The 27,163-nt window shown below is 40.3% G+C and overlaps 1 protein-coding gene across 4 annotated transcripts in view; it reads left to right on the plus strand.

The window, feature by feature from the left end:
- The window catches only part of ATXN7L1 (ataxin 7 like 1), a 278,870-nt gene that overhangs the window by 248,433 nt on the left and 3,274 nt on the right, over positions 1-27,163 (plus strand). The window contains exons 8-13 of one of the 4 annotated variants that reach the window (XM_044678662.1): positions 4,231-4,423; positions 14,124-14,245; positions 18,298-19,240; positions 21,455-21,505; positions 23,911-23,985; positions 26,821-27,059. In XM_044678662.1, coding sequence (XP_044534597.1) covers positions 4,231-4,423; positions 14,124-14,245; positions 18,298-19,240; positions 21,455-21,505; positions 23,911-23,985; positions 26,821-26,862 — 1,426 coding nt within the window. In that variant the 3' untranslated portion in view covers positions 26,863-27,059. Of the gene's footprint in view, positions 1-4,230; positions 4,424-14,123; positions 14,246-18,297; positions 19,241-21,454; positions 21,506-23,910; positions 23,990-26,820; positions 27,060-27,163 lie in introns of those variants that run through there. The other 3 variants (XM_044678665.1, XM_044678664.1, XM_044678663.1) reach the window with 3 other exon arrangements.

A 27,163-nucleotide genomic window follows, 5' to 3' on the forward strand; every position in this document is an offset into this window, starting at 1 on the left:
TAATAAGGATAATAATGGCATCCACCTCTGAAAGTTGTGAGAATCAAATGAGACAATGTTTATGCAGCACTTAGTATAGTGTCTTTCCCATATCAGGCACTGCTAGCGATCATCATCATATTATACACATACTCATTCTTTATTGATTTCAAGTGTCCTAGAAGAGCAAATGCAGCTCTTAACAGAATTATCAAGGACCTATGAGATCAAATTTGAATCTTCTTGACTTGGAAGCCCAACTTTCTTTCTCCCATCCATCCTTTGCTGCCCTCTGCCACTTTTATTTCCTGTTTGACCATATGCATATTTCTTAACCTTTCTGGGCTTCTTATCTGTACAGTAAGGGAGTTGGATTAGTTGACCTTTATAATTCCAGCCAACTCTAAATCTATGATTTTGTGAATAGCATTATCAAAATCCTTCCCACCCTGTCTTCCAGTTTTGGTTATTTGTGCTGTCCCCAAGTTTTTTTTCATAGTCTTTAGGAAAAGACTAGGCTCCAGAGTTGGTAGGGGAAGTGACCTTTCTACAGGTTTCCCTGAACCAAATTGGGCAAAGTAGCAAGGTCAAATTTACCTTCCAGACTAGAGCAGGATGGTGAGGGTAAATGGTGATGAGATGGCAGCTAAGGTATATAGCTTGGGGACAACTGGGTGTCTCAGTGGATTGAGAGCCAGGCCCAGAGATGGGAGGTCCTGGGTTCAAATTTGGCCTCAGACACTTCCTAGCTATGTGGCCCTGGGCAAGGCACTTAACCTTCATTGCCTGGCCCTTACCACTCTTCTGCCTTGGAACCAATATACAGTTTTGATGCTAAGATGGAAGGTAAGAGTTTTTTAAAATAATAATAATGATAAAAAATTAAGCATATATCTTTATCACCACCTTTCCCAGGCCAAGACCCCTGCTGCCTACCACTGTCCCTTCCAAACCCTGCCTCTCCTAATACATAAGCTGGCTAGAAATGCCCCACCTTGTACCAATAGATAGGATTCTGCCTTGGTCTAGACCAGTGATTCCCAAAGTGGGCACCACTGCCCCCTGGTGGGTGCTGCAGCAGCAATCCAGGGGAGCGGTGATGGCCACAGGTGCATTTGGGGGTGGTGATAATATGTGACAGGGGGCGCTAAGTAATATTTTTTCTGGAAAGGGGGGGCGGTAGGCCAAAAAAGTTTGGGAACCACTGGTCTAGATGTTGAGCAAGAATCTTTTATCACCTATTCCCAAGTCTACCCCTGAAAGGAATATACCTATGAAAAGAAAAGACACGGTCCCTGATTTTCTCTCCCATGCAGATCATTTTCATGTGGAAGCACACATATGAAAATATGCCTACAGCCTCTAGTAGCTGCCATTAAGGAAACAAAAGGGTTTTAAAAAGAAAAATCTGCGGATTCCACAATTGACCTGTAGATTTTTGCTGTGAGCCCATTCTCACCAGATGTTGGGATTCTCCCAAACTAGTGCTTCTATAAAGAACCATTAATTCTCAGCTCTTCTGCTTACTAGCTGTGTTTCCTCAATGAAGGCACTTTTCTCTGATTTCCAATGAGACAGCCACTTCACAATTTTGCTTCATAGGATTATAGATATAGTATCTGGAATGGACGTCTGAGGCCATCTGGTCCAACCTCTCTTATTTTACAGATGAAGAAACTGAGGGAGTTTAAATGTTCTGCACAAGTAAGCTGCAAAGGTGGGGTTTGAACTCAGGCCTCTGACTCCAAAGCCATTGTGATCTTTCCATTGTAATCATATGGCTTCCTCATGTTCTGCAACCAACCATTCTGTTTACCTTCAACCATAACCAAATAAAAATTTTGTGGTTGGAGGGTTTCAGGAAGACTAACGGAGTGACTTATTTCTTTGGCCTTTGCCTTTTTGCTCCCAGTGCTAGAGGCTTTATTTTCCTACTCATGAAAAAGTGATCTGATTAATATTGAAGCCAAGGTGTTTCTTTTACTAAGCCAGAAAAACTCCCAGGGGCTTTTCTTTTAAAACCCCTATCTTTGGGAAGCTCTGATTTGAAATCAAGCCCATAAGACTAGGTCAGATTTCAAAAAAATAAGGAATTTAGAGTGAAAATGAGAAGAAAAGAGCATCAGTAAACAGCACTGTCATTCTCATGTGACTCAAAAGAACAACCTTCAAGGCAGAAGGGAAAAAAAACCAGTAGCAAGGATTCCATTCTTAAAAACTTCCTGACTCCTTCTATCTTTCCTTACCCACTTTCGCCACCTGCTGAAAGAGAGTAAAAGGTAATGAAGTGATTACTAATTGAATAAATCTTAGGAAGGAAGGAAGGAAGGAAGGAAGGAAGGAAGGAAGGAAAACCTCTTTTATTAAGATAGTTGAGTCTGCTGCTTCTTTGGAAGAGTCCAGTGCTGTCATGGAAAACCTATATCAGATTACTTGTCTTCTCAGTGAGGGAATTTGTTCACAAAATGCGTTAAAAATTGTTCTTGCGTGTAATTGGGGGGGGGGGGGAGTAATGAAATATTACTGCGAGAAAAAAAGAATACAGTGCCATGCAAGACTTACTATGACCTTTTGGTTGTTTTTATTGTTGTTTTTAAAAAAATTTACCCATAATCCAGATTGGAGTAGCTTTTATTTGTTTTAGTGATTTATTTATTTATTTGTTTGTTTGGCTAAAGCATGCCACTGAGCAGATCTTATTCTAAAGCCATTTATGTTCACTGAATAAGTAACACTTATGTGATGTGGGACTTGGTACTTTAAAAGACATTTTGCTATCTAAGAGAAGCTAGTAGCATCCTCTGAGAGGCAGTCATTTTTTTCATGCCAACATAATATGACAGTCCCATAAAGTAAGTGTTTAGCAGCAGAAAGGATACTGGGAAGGGAATAGCTATCTGCCTTGTTTATTTATTTTGTTTTCAATGTACTTTTCTCCTTAGTCTTTTTCTTAGTTCTTCACCAAGAGGAATCTGTAACACAATGAAATCATTGGTCCAGTCCTTGTCCCCTAAGATACAAATCAAATGCTATATGTGACATGAAATCAATTTTATAAGAAGTTTCTTCTCCTTAGATTTGGTTAATGCAAATGCATTGATCAGGTCTGATTATCATTGTCTGAAGTTGGAAAACAAACTTCCTTTAAAATAGATTTCTTGTCTCACAAAATATTTTATTTTATATTAGGGGATAAGGATTGCACGAATGATTTCATTGGTCTAGGGAACTCCTGGTGACAAACTTTCTCCACCAGTGATGTTTGGCACCTTCTCTGAAACTTATAGTCTTAGAAGAGTTGGGGTTCTTAACCCAAGATCTATACAGAGATTTCAAACAGTTTATAAACTCGGATGGGAAAAAAAAAATCACATCTTTATTTTCACTAATCTTTAATTGTAATTTAGCCTTTCCTTCAAACACACATACATTTTGATTATTCTGATAAATTAATTTATTTTATGTGTTTATTTAATTTATTTACATTAATTTAATTATTCTGAGAAATGGTCTGTAAGCTTCACCAGATTGTCAAATAGGTCCATGAAATTAAAAAAAAAAGTTAAGGATCTCTGTCTTAGAGAGCTTCCTAGACCACTAAGATTTGTCCACCAGACCCTTAATCTCAGTGGACTAGGCGGCTCTATTAAGGCAGAGATTCTTAACTTCACCATACTGCATCTCTTGGCATCTTCTGTTGTATTTTTTCACCTTTTTCATGTATTATGCCCCAGAGCCAGTTGGAACCCAGGATAGAGGCATCTGAAAATCTAGAATTCATGTCACTGACACATGGTGTCTCTAGATCAATCATTTGTCCTCTCCAAGACTCAGTTTTTCCATGTGCGAATTGTCAAAGGCAGTCTGGTGTATCAGACTGAGGTTCAAAGTCTGCTCTGATATATACTATCTATATGATTATGGGAAAATCTCATAACCTCTCAGTGCCTCTAGGAAACTCAGCAACTATAAATTACAGAGGAATGATGTAGTAGTGGAGAGAGTTTCTACACTTGGAACTCTATATGGATGCAATAAATCAATCATCTGTACCAAAAAAAAAAGTGGGGATGATATTTGCTATTACCTTCTGTCCCCAAAGTATTATGAAGATTTATTAATTAAATCATTTGGTCTCTTAGAGAAATAGCTTAATAAATACAGCATACACCTATTCAGGCTTTGTGAAATTGACTAAAATCGGGGATCTCGATAATGTTGTTATTGTTCAACCTTTCCTTTATCCCTTAGACCATCATCTGCAAATAGCATAAATAGCACCACATCTTCAAATCACAGTGGATATGCACCAGAACTCCCACTACCCTCGATCGGAGGAGACCTAGCCAGCCGATTATCCAGTGATGAAGGGGAAATGGATGGAACAGAAGAGACAGAGAAATTAGACTGTCATTATTCTTCACATCATCCTCGACCTCTTGGGGTAGGTTTCTTAATGTCTTCATCTCTTCCTTTTTCTGCTATGCTTCCCAAGTATTCAGCTCTCAGAGTCACAAGGCTCATAGGCAAAATGAGAAGCCAGTTGCAGCAAGAGTTTTTCTGTTTGGGAAGTATGCTAACCCTTAAGGTTGAATGGCTGCCATAAAAACACCCTTGAAAATCCCATAAGAGAGAAAAGAGCTGCAGGCTGATTATGATCTTTTAAACTGCTGAGTATGTGTGGTCCACCTTGAAGCAGTAACACTTGAGGAATGATATTTATGTAAGTGCTCTTGTACACTGAACTCATGGCCTCCTTCATCTAAAAACGGAGCTTCGGCTTTCAAGGGCTGCTCTCACCCATCTGCTCAGAGAACTGTCTGTCTTAGCAGTACCCCAGTCTGGCTGCTCGGGTTGGGTTTTCTTCCCTGTTGATTCTAAATTTTATTGTTATTAGTAAGTGTGACCATATGGCACCAGAACCAAGGATGCTGTGTGTGTCTATGAAGTGGGGGAGGAGGGATGATGTCAGAATGAGCAGATAAAAGGCAACTCTTAGAACCCTCGGCAGATATTTCTTAGATGAAGAAGGCCAATGGAAATTGATAAGGCAATTGTTGTTCAGTCATTCAGTCATGTCCAACTTTTCTTGTCTCATGGACCATATCACACCAGTGCCGTCCATGGGGTTTTCTTGGCAAAGATACTGGAGTGGTTTGCCATTTCCTTCTCCAGTGGATTAAGGCAAACAGAGGCTAAGTGGCTTGCCCAGGGCCACAGAATTAGTAAGTGGCTGAGGCTAGATTTGAACTGATGTAAAAATCTTCCTGACTCCAGGTCCTTTACTCTATCCACTGAGCTACCTAGCTACCTGATGTGGTGGTACAACAAGGTAATCCTGGAGACATTTTCATTTTTGACATGCGAATATTAGAAAGGAACTCACGAGAGGTCATGTCAGTTATATCTGGTGGGCTGGATTGTGGGTCTTTATCATCCCTGCCAACCACCGTCTCCCTCCAGCCAACCCCTCTGTGGCCTGTGGGTTATTATTGGAAAGAATGGTCATTAGACCAGCACAAGGGTTACATAATTGAATCAGCTGACCCTAAAGTGGGTGGAGGGAGATGGTTGTTATTTATTTGATCCAGATTATTGCTTCCTCTTTAAAATAAGAGTATTGGAGTAGGTGGCCCCTGAGGTCCCTTCCAGATTGAGTCTGTAACTCTATTACCTCTGATTTTATACATGTAAGGAACTCTACTACTCACACGATAGCTAAAGACTCAGATAATGCAATGGCAACAGGGGCCAAGACTGGGTCAGAATAAATATCCCTGTCCCTGCAAAACTCCCCAATAGGTCTGAACCAGATTATGAAGTAAATGGGGAAATGGTTGTTTTGTTGTTTATTTTTTAATTTTAATAACGAATTTCCACATAAGTTTTCCAAAGTTATATAATCCATATTGTCTCCCTCCCTTCTTCCCTCCCCCTTCCAAGAGCTGACAAGCAATTCCGTCTGAGTTATACATATGTTATCACATAAAACATATTTCCATAGTATTCATTTTTGTAAGTGAATAATCTTATAAAACCAAAACATATACTCAAATAAACAAGTGATGAATCACGTTTTCATTTGCATTTCTACTCCAACCACTCTTTCTCTGGAGGTGGATAGCTTCTTTTTCATGAGTCCCTCAGGATTGTTCTGGATCATTGTAAAGCTGTTAGTAGCAAAGTCTTTCACATTTGATTGTTCCATAATACTGCAGTTATTGTGAATAACATCCTCCTGGTTCTGTATATTTCACTCTGCATCATTTCATGTAGGTCTTTCCAGTTCTTTTTTAAATCATCTTGTTTATCATTCCTTATAGCACAATAGTATTCCATCACTGTCATATACCACAGTTTATTTAGCCATTCCCCAATTGAGGGACATCCCTTTAGTTTCCAATTATTGGCCACCACAAAAAGAGCAGCTATAAATTTTTGTTTAAGCGGGTTCTTTCTTATTGGGAAATGTTTAACAAAACAAATAAAAATACTGTACAACATAGATAATAACAATAATTTGAGGTTTTCTTTGTCAAGGGTCTATTTCTATTTGAGTTTGATGCCACTGGAGTATTTATAGGGTAGAGGAGGAGGTAATGGTAGATCTTTTAAAAATAATATTCTATTTTTTCCCAATTGCATGTAAAAACAATTTTTAATACTAATTTTTGTAATTTTGAGTTTCAGATTCTTTCCCTTCCTCCCCCTCAGACAATAAGCAATTTGATATAAGCTATACATGTGCAATGATGCAAAACATTTCCCTGTTAGTCATGATGTGAAAGAAACCCCAGACCAAAACAAAAAAAATTAAAGTGAAAAATAGTATCAATCTGCATTCCAACTCCAATAGTTTTTTCTTTAGGGGTGAATAGCATTTTTCATCATGAGTTTCTTAGAGTTATCTTGAATCATTATATTGCTGAGAATAGCTAAATCATGCACAGTTGATCATTGTACAACGTTGCTGTTACTGTGCTCCTGGTTCTGATCACTTTACTTTATATCTGTTTGTGTAAGTCTTTCCAGGTTTTTTCTGAAATCATTCTGCTCATCATTTCTTATAGCACAATAGTTTTCCATTATAATCATTTACCACAACTTGTTCAGCCATTATTGTGGTAAATCTAATACTGAAAAAGATCTTGCCTTTCCTAGGCTGTCATGACCAGAAGAGTCTAGAGGTTTCCTAGTTCCGAAGATGAGTTGTCTTCTAAGTACCTTGCCTACTTTTCATGATCTCTGCCAAAGAAAACAATTCTCCAAACAAAGGCTAAAGCAAAGAATGGGTGGTTATCAGAAAATCAGTCTGTTCAATAGATTAAGTATCCTGAAATAATCACCATAAGCTCTTGCTAGCTGGCTTCCAGGTTGGAAGAAACTTCACGATTTCTTTTTCCATTAGTAAATTCATCATAACCTAATGTAGAAAATAGTTTTCATGAACGGGCTCAGATTCAGGGCATAGTAAAATCTAAGTGTTCATTGCCCTCCCCCTTCCCAAAGAATACATGCACACATGTGCTCACACGCGTACACACACACAGACATAAAAACAGCAACAAGAAAGGGAAGTTTTCCCACTTCCTCTGGAGAACTGTTCCATAAGATGAGTCGATTTCCAGGAAGAGTTTCCAGCCTGAGAGCTCAGCCAATACTATGTCTGGGATGAAGGCCAAAGAGCTGCTGGAAGTCTCAGAGGAAGGGAGAAAAGCTAAATTTGAGTTATAGAGTCATTTGCAAACTTACCTAAGCTTTTGATTCAGCCAAATGTCACCTTTTCACAGTCTCTTTTCATTTTCTATTGGTCCTCTAAGACTCCTAGTATCATAATCAAATGGTATTTATTAAATAGCTTCAGCTAGATATTTCAGATTAATCAATCAGTCAATAAGTACTAAGTACCTACTATGTACAAGATACTGTGCTAGACACTGGGGATATAAGTGCTAGAATGAAACATTGCCCTATCACAGTGAATTTATATTCTAATAGGAAATACAAGTGTGTAATTAGGATTTGCTCCCCAGGACTCTAAATCCCAGGTTTCCATGTTCCTTCTCACATTACATACTAATGTAGGGAAGATATGTTTTGTATAGCTCCGCCCTCGATTGCTCTTTTTTCCCTGATTGGGGTTTGTGGAGGTGGGGGGAGTGCCAGGCAGGAGAATTTTACTGAGGCTTTACTTTTGTTCTTTTTATTTCCTCTACTTCAAGTGATTATTAATAAACTTTATAAAATATAATCCTTGGAGTTATTGGATGTTAGTTTAAATTTTACACAAGTACATGTGAAAATATATACAGCATAAACATAAAGTTTATAAATATGTGCTAAATAGTTTATTACAATGTAGTTTTAAAGAGAGGGCTCCAGTGATTGGATGGATTAGGAAAGACTTCAGGCAGAAAATGCATCTTAAAGAAAAAATGCACTCTCTGAGGCAAAGGTGTGAGGATGGAATGCATTCTCAACATGAGATGAAAGATGGAGTGTTGTGTGTAAGGAACAAAGAGAAGGTTGTAAGCAATTTTCTTTAAGAAAAAAAAAAACACCACCTTGGTGGGATGTTTTCTCCCCAGATTTGTCCTATTTTTAAATTTCTTTTCTAAAAGAGCTATACCATCTCAAGAATCATCCATGAGACCTCAAAAGGTCCTCTAGAACAAGTCTTCTACAATATCTCTGAGTGATCATCCCCTCTCTTTTTGAAGTATTTCAAAGATTAAGAACTCCCTCTGTTCTGAGATAAACCAGTCTACTTTGGGGCAGCTAGAACTGTTAGGAAGCTTTGCCAAAATTTGCTTCTCTGTTACTTTGACTCATCGTTCCTAGTTCTGTACCCAGGTGACTGATACTAAAAGATCATGGAATTGCAGAGTTGGAAGGGACTTCAGAGACCAGCTAGCCAAACCTGAAACTCATCCATGGTCTTGTTCCATAATATCCACAACGAATGATCATTTAGCATTTGTTCACATCTACCACCTACCAGGACATCTGTCTTAACTTCTACCCAAAGCACATAGTCCTACACTCTGAGGCCAAGGGGGGGAGGAGGGGACAAAACCCTCTTCTATATGATAGAACATAGCTACCATGTTCCCTCTAAATCTTTTCTCCTTTGAGATAAATGTCTTTATTTCCTTCAACCAATCCTCATGGTCTTAAGACCCTTTACCATTTACATTGCCTTCTAACTAGGATGCTCTCCAACTTGTAAATTTGCTTCCTAAAATATGACACCCAGAAGTAAACATAGTACCCCAGATGTGCTGACCAGAGCAGCACAAATATAGTGGAACCATCAACTCTTGGGTCCTGAACACTGCCTTTCTAGCTTACTAGTTTTCAGTCTCCTCCCTCCCCCAACTCCCAGATATTTTTCACATGACTAAGCATATCTCTACTACTTTGTAATTGTGATGTTGATGATTTGAAGCCCAAAGTGGGGCTTTACATTTACTGTGATTAAATTTCACCTTATTAGATTCACTCAACCAATCCTAACCTGTCAGGATCATTTTGGATCTCAACTCAGTTATCCATTGTGTTAGTTGTTCCTTCCAACTTCAACTCAGCTGCAGATTTAATAGGCACACCATCGACTGCTTTGTTAAAGTCACTGATAAAATGTTGAACAATTGTAGTTCAACACAGAACAATTCAGCGTTGTCTTATATGTTTTCCACGTGAGAGCCCTCCAAAAACTCAAAGACTGCTCTCTTGGATCTCTTCCCACTGGAGACCCCCCCCCCCCAAATATATAATAGTACTGTGACCACCTTTGTTCTGGGTTCTATGTTCATAGCTTTAAGTACAGCTTAAGATGCTTTTCACTGATTAAGGTTATGGGAGCTTTTCTGCCTGCCAGGTCACACTGTTGACGCATCTTGAGCTTGTATGGTACTAAAAACCTCTAGTCCCACTGAACTATAGTTCAATCACATCTCCTCCCCATTTAGATCTATGACATTTTTTTTCACCCTATCCATAAAAGATCTTGAAATTATAAGAATAAAGAGAGCCTCTTGCCAAAACTGTAATAATAAAGAGAGCCAGTAATTAATGTTTTGATAGAGGGAGAGACTATATGGTGAGTCTCTTTTCTGGCTCTCCCCTTCCACCAAATATACACTGGGAGACTTTGAGGGGGTATCACCCCCAAACTGGATGACCTGGATAATCGTGCCACCCCACAGAAGTTGGGGGCAAGGCTTCCCTATAACTGGAGGTATGTGGTACCCCAATCCAATTCTAAATGAGGGCAGGGATCACGCAAGCCTCCCCTGAGGTCAGGCAACCTCATAGCGGGTGGTCTGGTTTCAAGATGGAGGCAGCCAGACCAAACTGTGGTTCCCCTTTCCTTCATCTCTCAGGCACTCTGGAACTCTATCTGACTAATGAATGTCTTTTATTAATATCAATATAGGGATTGGGGAAAGGGGTGAAGGGCAGAGGGATTTTTGGGGTGCCCTCTTCTCTGTTTCTATGGGCTCCATCACTCAGGTGGGAACTTTTGGGGTTCCCACTCCTAAGCGTCTCCCTCCTCTTCTTCTGTTTCTATCCTTCTCTATAATTGCAAGTTAGCTGGGAAAGGTTCTCTCAGCAAGGTTGGGTAATGGGAGAAGGAGACTAAGAGATCGCTCCCAAAATGGAGTCCCAAAACTTAGCTGACTCCATGATTGAAGTCTTGCTGGGTGAGAAGTGATGGAATATTTGACCAGGGAATCAGGGTTTCATTGTCCAAAGAAAGGTCCTCAGGAAGCCCTCAGAACTGGATTCAAGCTGAGATGTTCTCCTCCTCTCTCTCTCAGTCCTCTGCCGGAAGTACCTCCCCTTTCCTTCCTCCTCCTGAGAATTACCCAGAATTCCCTCTGGTCTCAACTGTCACCAATTGTTACCAACCGTCATTCACTCCTCTGGCTCCTTCTGTCCCATCCCCCTTTGCACAAATTCCATTCTTACAACATGAGAATACAACAAAATTGATTTTCTCTAGCTACTATGAAATTTGACTCAATTCACTCCACATTTATATAGCCTCTATTCTGTATAAACATTGATCACGAAGAGAGCATAGCCCCTAACCTTGATAAACTTAGAGCAGAGTTAGGGTCATGAGTTAAATCAAACGTATAAATAGGAGGCAGCTAGGTGGCTCAGTGGATTGAGACCCAAGCCTAGAGACCAGAGGTCCTGGGTTCAAATTTGGCCTCAGCCATTTCCTAGCTGTAGGACTGAGCAAGTCACTTATCTCCCATTTCCTAGCCCTTACCACTCTTCTGTCTTAGAACCAATACCCAGTATTGAATCTAGGATGGAAGATAAGGGTCAAAAAGAAAAAAGAAAACAGAAATAATCCCAGGGGAACATGATGATATGGGAGACAGATTTTGACAATAAATACATCTGAAGTTTAGAGTAAGAGGTCAGGTTGGTAGGAAAATTAGTTAGGAATAATATCATCGAAGGGACATATCACACAGATATTGGGGGACATATAGGCTAAGCATTAGCCGAGGGAATAAAAAGGGGTGTCTAAACAGAGTGGAGAGCAAAGGGAAGAAATGAAGACTGAAATAAGCATGTATGTGTTGTGGAGTTTGATATTGGCTTCAGAGAAGGGCATAGAAATGAGAACCAGAAAGGAGACTGGTCTGATGGAACTAGAAGGCCTTGTTGGGAAGTGATTAGAAAGAAGGTCGCCCAAGGCTCCTTAGCACAGAAGGTAGATTCCCAGCTCCATCCATCAGATGCCACCTCTGATACTTCTGAATGTGTAACAGTGGGTAAGTTTCCTCATCCACAAAATGTGAATAACACTTGTGACAGTACCGACCTCTTAGAATTGTTTTGGTTTTTTGGGGGGAGGGAGAATTAAATTAGCTCTATATAAAATCCCTTGTAAACTTTAAAATTTTCTCTAGAGCAGGTATTCCTAACTTTTTTGTGTGTATCATGAACACTAAGGCAGTCAGTGAAGCCCATGGACCCTTTCTCCAGAGAAAGTTATTAAATGCATGCAGGAAAAAAATGGGATTACATAGGAAATCAATTATATTAAAATAGTTACCAGTTCATTTAAAAATAATCTTAAAAAGCAAAAAGGTCCTACAATTCCAAGGGACTTATGACAAAGAATCCTCTCTACCTTCAGAGAAAGAATTGTTCAAGATGCAGGTGAAAGTACAATTTTTCAGTTGTTTATTTGGGTTTATGTTTGGGGGTTTGAGTTTTATAAGATTACTCATTCACAAAAATGAATAATATGGAAATATGTTTTGTATGATAATACATGTATAATCCAGATCAAATTGGTTGCCAGCTCCAGGAGAGGGGGAGGGAAGGAGGAAGGGAGACACTTTGGATCATATAACTTCAGAAAACTTTTGTGGAAATTTGTTATTACATGTAATTGGTTAAAAAATGTTTTTAAAAGATCCTCAACCCCAGGTCAAGGACCCCTAATATGGAGGCTATGGTATTTAGAGTGTTGAACTTGAAGTCAAGAAGATTTGGGTTCAAATCCTGTCTCCAACATGTATTAATTGTGTGATATGAGAAAAATTACTTACCCTCCCTCTTTAGGCATCATTTTCCTTGTCTTTAAAATAAGGGGATCCAGTGGAATTGCACGCTGGCTATGGGAGGGAGGTGGGAGAAGGGGAGAGAAGGAACATGAATCATGTAACCATGAAAAAAATATTCTAAATTAATGAATTCAATAAAGTTTAAAATGAGGGGATTGTATTTAATGATCTCTAAGGACTCCCTTAACTGTAAATCTATGATCCCATTATACAGCAATATTTTTATTAGAAGACTGACTAGTGTAACATGGAAAATGGCAGGGTGGAATTCCTGCAAGATACAGGGTCAAGCCTCACCCAGAATTCCAGGGGACCCCCCCTGGAGAACTCTGGGTAAGGGGACAGTTGGAAAGGATTTAGACAGTTGATTCCTGGAGGTTGAAGTGAGCAGGACTCTCTGCTTGTTTTTCCCAGTTTGGGGTTTACCTTGGTGGCCATAGTGGCAAAAGCCATTGTGGTTTCTACTTGGGAGTTTGCCTGTCTAGCGGGATTAGACCTTTCTAGCAACAACAATAATTATTTAGTTATTTTAGATATTAGAAGTGATTATTATAAGCTTTGAGTGCCAGCTAGATATAAAGTCTGCCATTCACTCTGGGGGGGGCAGTTTCTACCTAACAAGTTATCAGCTTCCCCTTTGTCCCTCAATCAAACCTGAGAGGAATATAAGTGGAGAAAGTGAACATCATTAGAGATTTGTTTTGCTGAGCCTTGTCAGAAGTCATTGCCCGGTCTCCATTTTTAACTGAAAAACCAACTGCTGGGTGGGAGGGGTTTGAGAATAAGGAGCACATACCCCTCCCCACTCACTTAAGCCTGTGTGTGGAGAGGAGAGAGTCTTGCAGGCTTCTAGCCCAGGCCAGTCCATCAGCTTCCCAACATCCCTGTTATTACAAACATAACACTAGGTAAGGTAAAATTGATAGAGGACTTTAAAGCTTAGATTTAAAAGCAGAAGGGATTCCAAAAGTATAATCTAACACCTTCATTTCACAGAGTAAGAAACTAAGGCCCAAAAGAAGTAAGGAACAGAGCCAGGGTACAACCCAGGTTTTTTTGTCTCTAAATCTAACATTCTTTGGGCAGAACCAACCTGCCTCTCATAACTTTTCCTCTCATTACTGCCCAATAGGGCCCTTTCTGACCCAACATCAGAATTTACATTTGGATCTGATAAGGTTATAAAGTTACAAAACTGCTTTTAAAGAACATTCAGTAGACATTGGGTTAACAGAAGTTCTTGACCTACTTTGCCTACCTACACTTTTCTCCTTTCCCAGTCCAGTCGTCTTTTGTGAATTTAGCCTTTAGCTGTGCAGACCGACTAGAGTATGGCCGGCTGATGCTGGGTTCCATCTAGGTTTCTACAGAAAACCTGGAGCTTGAACTGAAGCAAAACAGAGATATTTTTTGCCTTTAGTACTATTTGCTTCTTTATTTCAAGTGAGATTGTGCCCAAGAGTGCATTTATGCAAATGTTACTTTCTCGTTACAGTTTATATTAGCTTATTAACCTGTAATTAAAATTAAAATGTTTTGTTTCAGTTTTGTTCATTTGGGAGTCGCCTCATGGGACGAGGGTACTACGTGTTTGATCGGAGATGGGATCGCTTTCGATTCGCACTGAACTCTATGGTAGAGAAACACTTGAATTCACAAATGTGGAAGTAAGTGAAATTTTCTCGTACAGCATAATATTACTACATGTTTTCCTTTAGTTATATGAACAAGGAGCATTGTGGCATAGTGGCTAGAAAGCCAGCCTCGAGCCAGAAAGACACAAGTTCAAATTCTGCCCTCACCTTACTGGCTCTGCCACCCTGGGCAAGTCACTTAATTTATCAGGGTTCTAGGCAACTTTCTAAGACTAGAGATTGCTGAGAATATGCCAGCTTGCATTGGCAGAGGGAGTTTCCTCATCTAGTAGTCGCCTGTGCCAGTGAGGTCATAGGGTCAGTCTCTAGGCTTGTGTATATGAGTAATCTTTATAAGTTAGGTCCTCAGCCAAATGGGGAAAGGGCAAAATTTGATTCTTGCTCTTTTAACCTCCGTTAGCTCTTCCCATCATCTTAGTGTCTGACCTTTTCTAAACCCCCAGTTCCTGTCTTGTGTTCCATTCTTTCATGGTCTTAACTTAGAAAGGGCTATCAAATAATGGAAGTTGATAGCTAAGGTATGGCATCTAAGGCTTAATATTTCCCAAGGGTATTTGCATTTTAATAAGAAGTTCTTGAAAAGAAAAAAACACACAAAGAACCCCAAAAGAATAAAGCTATAATGATGGATGGTCCAGCAGTAAGGTTAACATTATGGGGATGAGAAGCCCTGCCCAATATTTCCCTTTAATCATACTTCATAGACAGCCTTCTCTACCTTGCAGTATAGGAGATACTACGGTTTTTGTTTCAGAGAAGGTGAGGTGAATTGGCACATATTGGTACATCCATATCACAGATCCTATATCTTTATGCCCAGTATCTTGGTCCATAATTCTGATGAAAAGTTCTATTCTGTGGGCTTTCTCCATTTAAATGAAGCCAGGAGATTAAGAAGATACATTTTTTGGATAAAGCTTCTACTTCACCCAGGGGCATTTCCCTTCTTTCCTAGACAGATCTAAAAGGAACTCTTCATTTCTTTTCATGATGTTAACCACCTTCCCTTCCCCGCCCCCAAAAAAATAGCAAATCTGAGTTCCACGAAGTGCCAACTCAACTGAATGGTCTACCTCACACACACACACACACACGTGTGTGTGTGTGTGTGTGTGTGTGTGTGTGTGTGTGTGTGTGTGTGTACACACACATATTTAGATGGATAGATAGACAGAAAGATAGATAGATGATAGATAGATAGATAGATAGATAGTAGATAGTAGATAGATAGACGGACAGATAGATATGATTGAATGTTAATATATTTGTAAGGAAGGAAAGGAAACATATAACTTTTTTATATTCAAGGCACTGCTCCTTGGGTCTGAAAGGATGTCTGTGCTTACTAAGGATGCCTTCAGGTAGCATCAAATACAAGGTCTTTATCTCAGATTATTTGGATACCAGGTATTATTTGCCTTCATGAAGTGTCTGCCCTACTGTGTTCTCCAGGGATCAGAAGGAATCTTCATTATTCACAGATGCTTGCTTCATAGATTATGAAAAACAGAGTTGACCTATAGCTGAATTCCTGGTATCTACTCAGCATCCTTTTATTCTACAACTGTGTGTGTGTGTGTGTGTGTGTGTGTGTGTATGTGAGAGAGAGAGACAGAGAGACAGAGAGAGACCAAGCAACACAAAAACTAATTTTGGAAGAGTGAGACACTACATTATCCTCAAGACCTTTCTACCCACGTCCACTGTGCCCAAACTTGGAAGAATGACAACTGATGAGGGCATTGAATGTATTAGGAAAAAAGGAAGGATCATGATTAACCTTTAACTCTTGTCTTGGGAGATTTCGGCACACAATTACCATCACAAATGCAACAAGGTTAACCTCTGACTCCCCATGCCTATTGACAGAAGAACAGTACATTTTCAACAGCATAGTAACATGTATCCATATCACTTGGAAGCTCTGAAATCCACTACCTTTTGGTTCTCAGAAATAAATGCACATAGACTGATGGAGAAATGTCCTCCTGATTAAAGGTGGGACCCTCCAGATAAAGAGCTTTCTCCTGCTTCCCATATTCTCCTTCCACTGCTCCTCACCTGCATCATGCCATGTCCCATCTTGGCTCTGTTGCTCTCATGCTATGGTGGGAGGCTAGAAAGATAAAAATTGTGCTTCGGCTGCCTGACTGTGAAGGCAAGGAAGGAGCACTTCCCCTCCAAGAGGGATTTGACTCACAAGGTTGTGAGGTTGTGGTGGGTGACCCAGAGAGAAAGACAGAAACCCTCTAAGAGTGAAGAGCAGCCGAATCCAGGCCTTGGTCTTGATACCGAACTTAAATGTTCAAGGAAGGGTAGATAATATCGTTATCAGGCAAGTAAGACCAGAAGCCAGAAGCCTGACCACTCCCACCACTCATGTCAATGTGGGGTATCCAGTTCTGCTCTGTACCTGAGCATTTACCCACATTGAAATTCATTGACACTGAAAATTGTGGATATAATGCTGAACCTATGAGTCAAGAGAATTTGTATTCAAATCTTCCGTTATTCCCTAGGCAAGTCAGCTTCTCTGAATCTATAAAATAGACTGTTTTGATAATCTGATAGCACCTGCCTCACCAAGTTATTATGGGGCTCAAACAACATAATATCTGTAACCTTAAACCTGTGATTCCCAAAGTGGGCACCACCGCCCCCTGGTGGATGCTGCAGCGATCCAGGGGAGGAACTGATGGCCACAGGTGCATTTATCTTTCCTATTAATTGCTATTAAATTTTTTTAAAAAATTTATTTCCAGGGAGCTAAGTAATATTTTTTCTGGAAAGGGGGCGGTAGGCCAAAAAAGTTTGGGAACCACTGCCTTAAAGTATTATATAAATGACAGCTGCTATAATGACCAAGAATTTCTGATCCCTGATATAGCTCCCTTTTCTTTAAGCATACATCTCCCCCTCTAGACCCAGGGGATGGTCACAGCATCATCTTTCCCGCCCATTGGAGCAGAAAGAAGTTTCTTGGATAACATTTGAGACCCCCAAAAGAGGTTACTGCTGGGTGGGAGAAGAAGCGGCAAAGGGATAGCAGCAAGGGAGGGAATTCAGCCGTGTTGTCTGTAACCTGCTTTCACTGACAACCAAAAGGAAGTCATTTCCAACAACCTGAATGGCAGCCTCCAAGGTCAGGTTAACAGGAACGTGTGTCTCTGAATTTACCAGGAAAAGCAATTGTTAATAATAAACTGGACTTCCCTAAATAGAGAGTATTGTAGATACTGAAGAACAGTCATATTATTGCCTAGATCCAGTAAAGGCTAGAGTGGGAAAACAGGGAGCCTAGTCACTCTGGAGAGGGTTCAGTTATAAAGAGAGAAATTTGACCAGGTTCTACTCCAGGTAAAGTAGATTAGAATTCAGTGCACAGCAGTTATGTGGCAGGTAGCTGTGGGAGAGCTCTTGACTAGTCCTTTCCCTTCCTAAATACCAATTTTTTTCCCTGTTAAAAACAGATAAACATGAAATTATTTAGGGAACATATCAGTGCAGAGCCCCCAGGTTGTATTCCAAACTACACTTGCCTTTTGCATGTGGATCTAGCTAAAATGCAATGATCCAACACTCATAGGGAATAGATTAAAATCTGGAACCCTCAGACTGAGAGAAATGGTGTGGTCCAGTGCAAAGAGAATTGGATTTGTAGTTAAGAAGACCTGGTTCAGATTGTTCCTCAGCTACTTACTATCCCTGTACCTAACAAGGCAAATCGATTTTCCTTTGTTGGCCTCAGTTTCCTTGTCTATAGAATAAGGAGTTGGTCAAGATGGCCGATAAGGGCCCTTCCTGCTCCAAATTTATAATCCTATGATAAAAAACTGATTATTTTTTTTAGAGACTCTGCTACAGGAATTTCCAATAGCAAAAGAGGAATGAATAATGTTGGGGCAGTATTTAAGAATCTGACATCATAAAGGTTTTTGTTTTTCCTAGTTGGGTCCTCAAGGTCCGCTTTCCCAAATTGGACAACTCCGTCCTGATCTGAGTTTCAGAAGGACATTGCCAATGCTGATGCTTGCTGTCTTCTCTCATTTTTCTTTCATATTTAGGAAGATTCCTCCTGCAGCAGATAGCCCCATGCCCTCGCCAGCAACACATATCACCACCCCCGTTCCAGCATCTGTTTTACAGCCTTTCAGCAACCCTAGTGCCGTGTATCTTCCTTCAGCACCCATCAGCTCAAGAATCACTTCTTCTTACATAATGACATCAGCCATGCTCTCAAATGCAGCCTTTGTGACAACGTCGGACACGAGTTCCATCATGTCACACACCACAGCTTTCCCCCATGTGGCTGCGACGCTAAGCATCCTGGACCCAACTTTTAAGGCTCCATCTGCTATGTCCCCAGTGCCAGCTGTCATCCCTTCCCCATCCCACAAGCCATCCAAAACAAAAACCAGCAAATCCTCAAAGGTCAAAGACCTGTCTGCCCGTAGCGATGAGTCTTCGAGTAACAAAAAGAGAAAGCCACAGTCTTCTTCCTCTTCCTCCTCATTAGCCTTGCAGACATCTCCCTCGTCTTCATTTTCAGGGCCCCATAAAAAGAACTGTGTCTTGAACCCAAATTCAACAATGAACTCCTATCAGGCGACATCTTCCTATAACAATCTGTCTGTGCACAATGCAAACAATGGAACGAGTCCACTCAGTGCCAAAATGGAGCCCTCAGGACGGACTTCACTGTCAAGTAGCTCCACAGACTCCGTAAAACACATGAGCACAGTAGTCAGCAGTATTGACTCCTGTAACCTGTCAGTGCCCTCCCTGGTGCACCATGCAGGGGATCTGTCCCTGGCCGCACACAATGCAGTGTCTTCTCTACCCCTTTCTTTTGACAAATCAGAAGGGAAAAAGCGTAAGAACTCTAGTTCTAGTAACAAAGCCTGTAAAATCACTAAAATGCCTGGTATGAATAGCGTTCACAAAAAGAGCCCGTCCAGCCTTATCTCGCCAGTGCCAGATCCCGCTAACAGCTCCGTCGCTCGGCAGGTAAGGGACCCCATCCTTCCAGGTACCTTTTTTTTAGGTTCCAGAGAATGCACCCCCTCACCAGTGTCGTGGTGGGCTGTGTGAACATCAGCTCAAGAGAAATGGCGATGGCCTGTTCGGGTTGGTTCAGACCAGGGTACCTTAGAAATAAATAGGTAGGTAGAGTCAGGGAAGGGCAGTGGATAGAGTGTTGCTTTTAGTGTCTGGAAGACCTGGGTTTGAATACTACTGATAATACTTAATCTTGTGAACATGGCCAAGTCACTTAACCCTGCTGAGTCTCAATTTCTTCATCTGTAAAATGGGGTAACAGCACCTATAAGACTTCACAGAATTGTGAGGATCAGAGGAGGCAATGTATTTAAAATGCTTTATACACTTTAAAGTTCTATATGAATATCTATTATTACTGTATTATTACCACCCCCAGAGGCATTAATTTTCTTAAATGTTCTCTCCTATTTAATAGCTTCGATACACTGACCCAGATGGTCTTATCTATCTCTTCAGGGTCAATAATTCCTCTTAAGTATTCTCTGCCCCTCTGGCTCCTTCCTCTTCCTTCCAGGACCCCTGTTTTAAGGAATATGCCCAGACCAGCCATTTCTTCATTCCTCTTGAGGGTTCACTCATAACTCTCTGGGCTTTCTCTACTCGTGTCTCTGACTTCCTTTGATTTGTTTTCTTCGTACATTTGAATGTAAGCTCCTTGAGAGCAGGGACCGTCTTTCTTTCTCTTTCTGCTCGTATTTGTGTTCCCGGTGGTTGGCACTCTGACTGGCCTACATATAGGAAGTGCTTAATAATGCTCCTTGACCTGACTTAACCTGTTCCCCCATATCCTTCACTCTTCTACAGTGTTGAACTCTTTCCAGAACCCCAGGAAAGAAATGCCGGGGATAGGTGGGGAGAGGACTTTCCTTCCAACAGAGGGGTGTGTTTTATTCACTTGCTGTCATTTTGCAAGGGTAGCAAATGAAATTTCCTGATCCCATAGCCAAACCCATTAAAAATCCATTCAGACTAGCCAGTAGTCACAAGTGTCAAGAACGTCTGGTTTTAATTCGCCAACAAGCACCATCTATTTAGTCCATGAAAGTCCCAATTAGAAGATTCCTCCCTATTCATACAAACTCAGTCTTTGTTTTCCTTTTTTTGTTTTTTTTACATTTAATTTTTATTTTACTTTTTCTCAGTCACATGTAAACAAAATTTTTTATCATTCTTTTTTTTAATTTTGAATTCCATATTATCTCCCTCCTTCCCCCTACCCCTCACAAAGGTAAGCAATATGATATAGATTATTCACATGCACACATATTGGCCAAGTTGCAAAAAAAATATAGACTAAAAAAAGTATGTTTCAGTCTGCGTTCAGACTCCATTAGTTCTTTCTCTGGAGGAGGATAGCATTTTTTTTTTCATCATAAATTCTTCAGAATAACTAAGTCATTTGCAGTGGATCACAGTACAATATTGCTGTTACTGTGTAGAGTGTTTTCCTGGTTTCTCTCATTTGGCTTTTTATCGGTTCATGTAAATCTTCCCAAGTTTTTCTACTCAGTCACTCTTAACTGTCCCCTGTAGCCCCTTTCCTAACCCAGACCACAGTCTTTTCATGATGCTTTTAGGCTAAGTTCCTAAATATGTGGGCCTACTGAAATGTGAGTTCCCGTGATAATGCCATAGAACGAAGTAGGGTCCAGCTGAATGACTCTGGAGCATAGCAAAGCCCTCAGAATTGTCCAAGGAACAGGACTGACTGCTTCCAGCCAAGTCTCCAGAACCAGCCAAAGTCTTTGAGCACTACACTGGAGAACTACACACCCTAAGGCTGAAGGAGAGGGTATGGCCAGAGAACTTTGTCTGCTGTGCAGTAAACTCCAATGTTGCATTGACACAGAAAACTGAAGGGAGTGGCCCCATTTTGTCCAGTGAAGAGGAGTAGTGTCTCAAAGATAGTGTGATTCTGGAGATGGTCAGCTCTCTAGTTCGGTTGGTTAAAAAAAAAAAAAAACATTTTTTAAAACCTCCAACTTATGTGCATCTTTAGATTAGTCTTTGCTAGTCTTTGGTTACCAATGACTGGGATTCTCAACACCTGCATGGGTAAATTAAACTCTGAAACATAAATGAGTCAGGAAAGAAGTGATAAAATGAGACAATCAAATAGTACTTGGTCATGATGCCATGATTCTTTTCCCTGTTCCCCAGGCTCATTACATATCTGGGCTAGAGACACCTCTTCATTCTCCTTCGCCTCAGGTAGGGAAAAATGTACTACCCCTCCCAAGTACCAAGGAAATGACTTGTACTCTTTAGGGAAATGAATGTGCTGTCATTAAGAAGAAGAAGAAGAAATCCCTTGTAATCATAGAGAAATGGATTTGCTATGATGAAGATGATGCTGCTGCTCATAGCATTTTGTATGGCACTTTAAGGTTTGCAAAGTGCTTTACCTTTCTTAACTCATTCAGCCCTCACAACAACTCTTATGAAATGGGTGCTATTATTATTCCCATTTTACAGTTGAGGAGTCCGGCAGATAGAGGTTAAGTGCCTTGCCCTGGGTCACATACGTAGTAAGTATCTGAGACTGAATTTGAACTCAGATCTTCTTGACTCCAGGCCATTCCATGCCCTGCCTAATATAGCTTGGAATTAGAGCTATCGTGGACAACCAGTTAAGGAGAATCAAAAGGAATGATCAGGATGAAGGACCTGGAAATTGTGCGACCAGTAGGCAAGGATGGGAATTCTTTATGTTGTAGGATCTTTCACCAGTGATGGGTCTCTGTTGATCTCTCATCCTGTTACACAATCTGCAGTTTGCATCAGCAGAACAATGTGGCCAAAGAATTATGCCTATGCCCTACCTTGGCACAGAGTAACTTGGTATGAGCACTTAGTCAAATTTGGGGGCAAATGATGGACATTAGGTGATTAAAAAGGCATTTGTATTTTGATTATATCTGTTGAAGTTTATGAGATCCATCAAAACCTGGTGAAGGGATGCTGAGAAAGATCCAATGAGACAAAGCAGAACAGTAATATTCTGTTCTAACTAATATTCTAATATTACAACTTTTAATGTTCTCTAATATTGTTAGACAATAAACATTTATTTAATGCCTACTATGTTCCAGGCACTATCCTAAGGACTGGGGATGCAAATGCAAATAAAACAAAGATAGGTCTTGCTCTCCAGAAATATAAATGCTAACGAGAGAAGACAACACACAAAAGGAAGCTTATGGGGAGAAGGTATTAAGGGATGGGGGGAGGTGATCCCGTTCAAAAACAGTACCTGTGGAAAGGCACAATTGAGAGATCCAAAGAATCCAAAAAGAGTGAAGCTGGTGGAAAATAAAGAGAAAACTGCTGGGCCTCTTCATTAAGTAGAGACCTTGCTTGGAGCCCATGCTCCATCCTCTCTGACCAGTCAGAGGTTCCAAGCATTCTGATGAAATGGGAATACCAGGCATTTTCAGGCTTCTAGGAATCACAAGAGAACATGAGAATAAGAGTCAGTTCTGGAACTCTGGTGGGAAACTCAATTAGAAGAAGACAAGTGTTGTCAGGACTTTCTGTCACTAATAGCTGGGGAGGCTGATATTCTAAATAGCACACTGGGTATGCTCACCTCCATAATTCTCAGCCACCTCTGTCTACCGTTGATCTGAGTTACCTACAGAGACTCTAGCCGTTAGATTGCAGGTTTATTCTGGGGGCTGATGGTAAATGTTACCCTAGGAAGTTCTAAGGATTAAAAAGTAAGAACATTGTCTTCCATCTTCTTTCCATTCCCCCCAGCATAAAACTTTACTTGAAATAACTAAGTAGAGAATCATAAGTAAATCTATTCCATGAAGAATTTTTTTACTTGTATAATTTTGCCTTTAGCTTGATCATGGCAATATGTTTCTTGTAGTCTCTAGCCCCATTCTAAGAGTGTGAAGGAAGGAAGGGGAGAGGGGGAAGAAGGAAGAGAGGATTTGCCAGGAATTTACAAATATTATCTGTCTAATTTGATCCTCAAAATAAATCCTGGGCAGTAGGTGCTATTATTATCCTCATCTTACACTTGAGGAAACAATAGCCCAACACTGTTCCTTTGTCTCCTTGATAACTATAAAGCATTTGCTCCCTTTCCTGCCATGGGACATTGGCCTAAAAGGAAAGCCTAAGATTTAAGGAGAAGGTTTGACTTCAGGTCTGTGTCTCCACAGGGTAAAAGGAAGCCTTTGTTAGAGATGAGGGCCGCTGTGGGGAGGATCTACTGTATGCTTGCTCCATCCTAGATTCATCCATGTGCCCGGGTTTGACTGAGTCAGGTGATATAGGATCCCCTGACCAAACCACCACTATCCCTGGATATCATTTGCCTATCATTTGCTTATGCGTCTGCAGTAATGGAATTTAGAGTTTCCTGCCCTGCTCTGGGGTGCTCCTTCAGAGGTGGGATTGGATCCTCATGGATCCATCCTGAAATACTGTCGTCATCTCTTTTCTAAGACAAAAACAGTCAGGCTGACTACCCTTTTGTGAGGGAAAAGAATGCAAACCACCTCTCTACCCCTTCTTCCTCCCGCCAACTTCTTCTTTCACACACCATCTTCTTTCCCAAGCCGGGCTGTGTGGCTGAGTATTGCTTCATTGGTATCTTTCAGGTTGGAAAAAATAGCAGTATAGCTTTGCCACAATCCAGTCCTTCGAGCACCCCCAGCCTGGCACACAACCGACAGGTGAGTTGTTCCAGTCAGAGTACTTGAATGCTTCCTCAAAAGCTTCTCATGGGACAGTTTCAGGAGAGCTGGAGTGTCATGTTAGGAGATTGCACAGTGTACGTGGGAGTCCTTATGAGAACTCTGGGGTTTTCTTCCAATCTGAGGCTGGCAAAGCTCAAAGGATGAGAGGAGAGACAGACAGACAGACAAAGGGTCAAAGAGACGGAGAGAGTTAGAGACAGAGAGACTGCATATGCTGTGTGTATATAACACATATGTATGTCACATATATATACATAAGTAGTTTCCTTTATTGTTTATTTATTTTAAACATTTGTTTCTTTTTACCTTGAGTTCTAAATTCTCTCCCTTCCACCCATCCCTCCCCTGCCCACTGGAAGATAAGCAATATGATATCAATTATACATGTGAAATCATGTCGAATATATTTCCACATTAGCCATATTTCAAAAAAAGAAAGAAAAATCAAGCGAGAAGATTATTCTTGAGTTTGCACTCAGTTCATCACTTCTCTCTCCCTGGAGGTGGATAGCATTTTTTCATCATGAGTCTTCTGGATTACACAATTATTTTTTAAATAACACCCACAGAGTGTGCAACTCTAAACTGGAGGAGTATATGCAAAAGATCTGGGATTTCATCACAGTCGAGAACCACTGGTATGAGAACTTGCCCAACCAATCCAGCTATGAATTAATAGAAAAGTCTTAAGCAGTTGTCTGAGGTGAGGCCCAGTGAGGTTAAGATTTAACTAGAGTTGCACAGCTAGTAAGTGTCAAAAGTGGGATCTTATTTTAGGCCTTTCTGCCTCTAAAAGCTTCTCTATTAAGCTAAATAAGAGTCCTCAAAATGCTTATTCTTCAACATGAAAAAGAAAAATGATTGTGTTAAACCATTCAACTTTCACTTTAATATAGCTCAGTATATCTTTTTTAAGTTTTATTGACCTTTTTTAAAAAATCACCTCCATTTCCAAATATATTTTTCCCTCTCCCTTTTTTAGAGAACTCATTCCCTACAACAAAGAATAAAAAAGAGAGAAAAAGCAGTTCATCAAAACTAACCAGAACATAGACCAAGTGACCATGTATTCAATAACCTACATCACCTCTTTCCTAATATTCCATTGCCTTCTCCTTTTTTAGAAAATCCATCCCCTATAACAAAGAAGTTTAAAAATAAGAGAGAAAAAAAGTTCAGCAAAACTGACCAACACATAGACTAAGTGGTACCATATATTCAACGTTCCACACCCTCTACAAAAAAATGGAGGGAGACCTGCTTTCTCTTCTCTTCTTAACGACTGAGCTTGATTGCTATAATTATACAATATTTAGTTTCATTTTTTAGAAAAGAGAATACTTAAGAGAAAAAACTAAGCACATACTAGACAGTCCTTTGGAAAGGAAAAGAGGAATGAATATGAAAGTGATTGAAGACTACAGCTCCAAAATGGATAGGAACCAACCATGTTACAGGAAACAATGAATTCTTCTCAAAAAGTATTTAAATGGGGGGCAGGTAGGTGGCTCAGTAGACTGAGAGCCAGAATTAGAGATGGGAGGTCCTTGATTCAAATCTGGCCTCAGAAACTTGCCAGTTGTATGACCTTTGGCAAGTCACTTAATTCCTACTGCCTACCCTAACTGCTCTTCTGCCTTGGAACCAATACTCAGTATTGAGTCCAAGATGGAAAGTAAAGGTTACATTTTTTAAAAAGAATTAAATTTAGGGTCAGGAAGGGAGTTTTTGTTAGAGTTTTTTTTTTTAAAACCCTTACCTTCTGTCTTGGAGTCAATACTGTGTATTGGCTTCAAGGCAGAAGAGTTATAAGGGTAGGCAATGGGGGTCAAGTGACTTGCCCAGGGTCACACAGCTGGGAAGTGTCTGAGGCCAGATTTGAACCTAGGACCTCCCGTCTCTAGGCCTGGCTCTCAATCCACTGAGCTACCCAGCTGCCCCCTTTGTTAGAGTTTTCATTGGATTGTTTCCTTACTTTATAGTAAAAATGTTGGAATGTCATAGTGTATGGACTACTAACTAGGGAATCAGGGAGCCAGAACCTTGTAACCACTAGCCATCCTTCAACCCTGTATTGGTTTGGGTGCCCAAAACACCACTAAGACATTCATTAGACCTGGCGTAACAAGATCTCCCTCTAGTTTCCAAATTGAAAGAATGTATAAGTATGTCAAGAACAAACTGTCTTACTTTTCTATTTGTAACCTCAGCACTTAACACAGTGCTTTGCAATGTTGTTCTGTAGTTTCAGTCATGTTGTGATTCTTCATGATCCCATTTGGGGTTTTCTTGGTAAAGGTACTAGAGTGGTTTATTATTTTCTTCAGCTTATTTTATAGATAAGGAAACTGAGACAAACAGGTTAAGTGACTTGCCCAGGATCATCCAGTTATTAAATATCAGAGGTTAGATTTGAACTCAGAAAGATGAGTCTTCCCAGGCACTCTTATCCACTGCTCCATCTAGCTGCCCTAGTATGCAATTAATCAATGCTTTTTCATTCATTCAAACTCAGTTTCTTGGACAGGCTCTGGAATCTGTCTGCTATCCTAGAGATATTCTACTGAAGGCTGCCACCCTTTGGAAATGATTTCCATCCAGTAGCATGACTTGGAATAAAACCATATTAAATGGGACTTTGCCACCCTCAGAGAACAACCTCAAGCTGAAATACTCATTTATTTTGCAGTGTTGTGAAAAAAGCACTTTGTAAAACCTGGGCTATAAAAATGTTATCATTATTGTTATTGTTATTGTTCATTGTTGTTGTTACAGTTTTGAAACAGGCTTTGCTATTCTTTTCTTTCCTAGAAGACAGCAAACCGAACGGGCAGAATAAGGACTCTTCCATAATGAGGAAAGAAACCAACCTTTGATGTCCAATTCCCAGCTACCCTATCCCACCTGAGGTGTTAGGGAGTTAGGAGGGGTGGGGCGTAAGCAGTGGGAAAGGAGGTGACTTCCTGTGTCCTCTAGGTGTCTCTGCCCCACCTTTCAATTTAAAGTTTAAGAAAAAGGTGAAAAAAGAAAAAATGAATTTGAAATTTGCAGAAAACTGTAATCATGGTTTTAGTTGTTTCTATTGATTTAGTTTCACTCTTTCTCTCTAGCTTCTGGTGTTGCACTGCACCATCAGTTTGCTAAAATAATTCAG

This window comes from Gracilinanus agilis, chromosome 5 (assembly GCF_016433145.1).
Source record: "Gracilinanus agilis isolate LMUSP501 chromosome 5, AgileGrace, whole genome shotgun sequence".
In the NCBI taxonomy this organism is placed as follows: domain Eukaryota; kingdom Metazoa; phylum Chordata; class Mammalia; order Didelphimorphia; family Didelphidae; genus Gracilinanus; species Gracilinanus agilis.